We start from the raw sequence: 2500 nt of genomic DNA, 5'->3' as shown, positions 1-2500 counted from the left end.
GCTTCGAGGGACTCCATTGTTTTGAGTTTAGGCTCAAGGACTTTGCAGGGATCCATCCCACTTTTACGATGATGTTGATGTTGTGGAGATTGCTTTCCACTTCTGAGCCAAATATCCGAATGACGAGGGCTGTCTATAGGTGCCATTTCGGTTGTCCTTTTCTTTAAACTGACGAAACAATGCACTGGTTGCGCGCGCACTTTCTCATTCTTTGTTCTTTAATGCACACGGTCCATGAAACAAGGTCCTCCTCAAAATCTCGAGCTCAGCTGAGCTCTTTTTTTGTGCATCCAAAGCTGCGATAAAAAGAATGGAAAACAGTTTAGATCGGTTAATGAAACAGTGCAAAGACCCATAGTCTCCTACGCAGCCGTTCTTTGTATGGCCACGCAACGAGGAGCGGGAGGGGAGCGTAGGATACTGAGCACCCCCCACAAACCATTGTTTTAATGAAAACCGCTGGTCAGCAACCTGGTTGTGGTCATTGCTGTCTAAGGTCTTCAAAAGACCCACGGTAAAACAGACTTTAACAATAATGCTTTTAAAGATTGAAGCGCAGCCAGGCCGAGACAATAAAAATACAATAAAAACGTTCGCTGGCTGAAAATCAAAAAAAGAACATGAGCTTTCGGCTGTCGATCTACAGCCTTCGACGGATAAAAACGGAATGCAGGATAATAAAATATATGCAAAAAAAAGGCGAAATAAAAATAATAAAAGAACAAAAGAAGTAAAGATGTGTTAATTAGGTGACTATTGTTTAAAGAATATTCTATACTGGTTTCGAATCGGCTAAGAATTATTTTCAGCATGGTAGCAGATGTGTGCTAAGCCTCCAAAGATTGTGATTGGTGTTATGTAGGTGAAACCGGGCGTTGTTTTGAAACTCGTTGGAAAAAACATGTCAGGAATGTTAAAACATGTGCTAATGGATCAAACATTGCGAAACATGCATGGTCATTCGATCATCCCATAGATTTTGATAATTCTAGTGTTATCGACAAAGCCTCTTGTCACACTAGAAAAACTTTGGAGGCTTGGCACACCAGTCTGCTGCCGAGCAAGCTGACTATTCTAAGCCGGTTCTAAACCAGTATAGAATTCTTTTTAAAAATAGTCAGCTATAATAATAATAATAATACTTAACTGATTAGAGTGTAATGTGAAGTGTTACGTTTCTACCCCATATGAACCATGTGAGCGTTAGCCCTACTAATGGAAATTAAATGGGCCCACATAAGGACAGAGAAAAACTCTGACCAGGGTGGGAATTGAACCCACGACCTTCGGGTTAGATCACCGCTGCTCTACCGACTGAGCTACAAGGTCAGGCGGGAACAAGCCGTGGGAACTGAAGATGTTAAAGTCACGGCAATGAATATGTACGAGTACAAGGAAGGATTACGTTTTTGCAAACGTTGGTCGTGTAGCACTTATATTTGAACAGATATTGTATACGCATTGCGTACCTACAGTGTTGTGCGCATGACCAAGAAAAAACATGTGCTCGCCGGCCATGGAGGATAGTTGAAATACAGAGTTGTGTTCTACTTTATGCTTTGGCTTGTTGTTTTATGTTACAATATTTTGGCGATGAGGAAGGCCGAAATTACATCCATACCACCGTTCGATCCCTTCGAACAGACCGGCAGCGTGGGTCCCCGCTGGGACAGATAAAAAACACGTCTACAATATTATATCGATGCTCGTGCAATCACTGTTAACAATCGCAAACGGGCGTTTCTACTTCACCTCGCCCGGCCGGCCGTCCAAGATATCTTTGCTACCTTATTTGACACTGGAACTAGCTACTTGAGACGCTTACCGCGCTGAACACTTGCTTCACTCCTCAGAAGAGTTTACAATTCGAACGACACACCTTTCCCCAGGCTCATCAAGCGCCCAATGAATCGATTTCTCAATACGTAGCACGTCTATGTCGACTGGGAGAGCACTGTGACTTCGATAAATACTCGCTCGACGAGGCTATTAAGGACCAGCTAATTGAACATTGTCACTCCAACACACTTCGCCGACGCCTTCTTCGTGAAAAATCCACTGTTTCTCTCAGTTCCTTGATAGATATTGCTCGCTCCATGGTGTCGGCCAATTTTCATGCGGCAAACATTGAAAATGCCTCGTCCCAAGAAAACTCGGAATTCGCTCACCAGCTAACAACACCAACCCTCAGTGAAGAAGAACAAGCGAATTTTACTTCAGACATGCAAACGGCAACAATGTACACATTGCGGTAACCAGCCCGACCACCAGCCACGAACCCCCAAATGCCCTGCTTTTCGCAAGACATACTCCCAGTCGGGAACCCTACACCATTTTGGACGCGTATGTATGAAAAGAACCACAAATCCAGGTCACCCAAAAGGGAAACAGGCAGGGATACCCAAAGCCCGGTATGTTTGTTACTCTTCAGATGAGGATGAAGGTCATCAGGCATTTCAACTCAACCCTACCCAAGAGAAGTCAGATATCACAGTTACCA

At 43.8% G+C, this 2500-nt stretch overlaps 1 protein-coding gene across 1 annotated transcript in view; it reads right to left on the bottom strand.

The window, feature by feature from the left end:
• LOC138013879 (dynein regulatory complex protein 10-like) overlaps window positions 1-146 on the bottom strand; it is an 8702-nt gene extending 8556 nt beyond the window's left edge. The window contains exon 1 of the mRNA XM_068860923.1: window positions 1-146. This exon is cut by the window's left edge and continues 365 nt beyond it. Within this exon, the coding sequence (XP_068717024.1) occupies window positions 1-146 (146 nt within the window).
• Between the last annotated feature and the right edge of the window lie 2354 nt (window positions 147-2500).

Source organism: Montipora capricornis, chromosome 8 (assembly GCF_036669925.1).
Source record: "Montipora capricornis isolate CH-2021 chromosome 8, ASM3666992v2, whole genome shotgun sequence".
NCBI lineage: Eukaryota > Metazoa > Cnidaria > Anthozoa > Scleractinia > Acroporidae > Montipora > Montipora capricornis.
The sequence above is the reverse complement of the archived record's forward strand: the minus strand, read 5'-3'. Positions and strand labels throughout refer to the sequence as shown.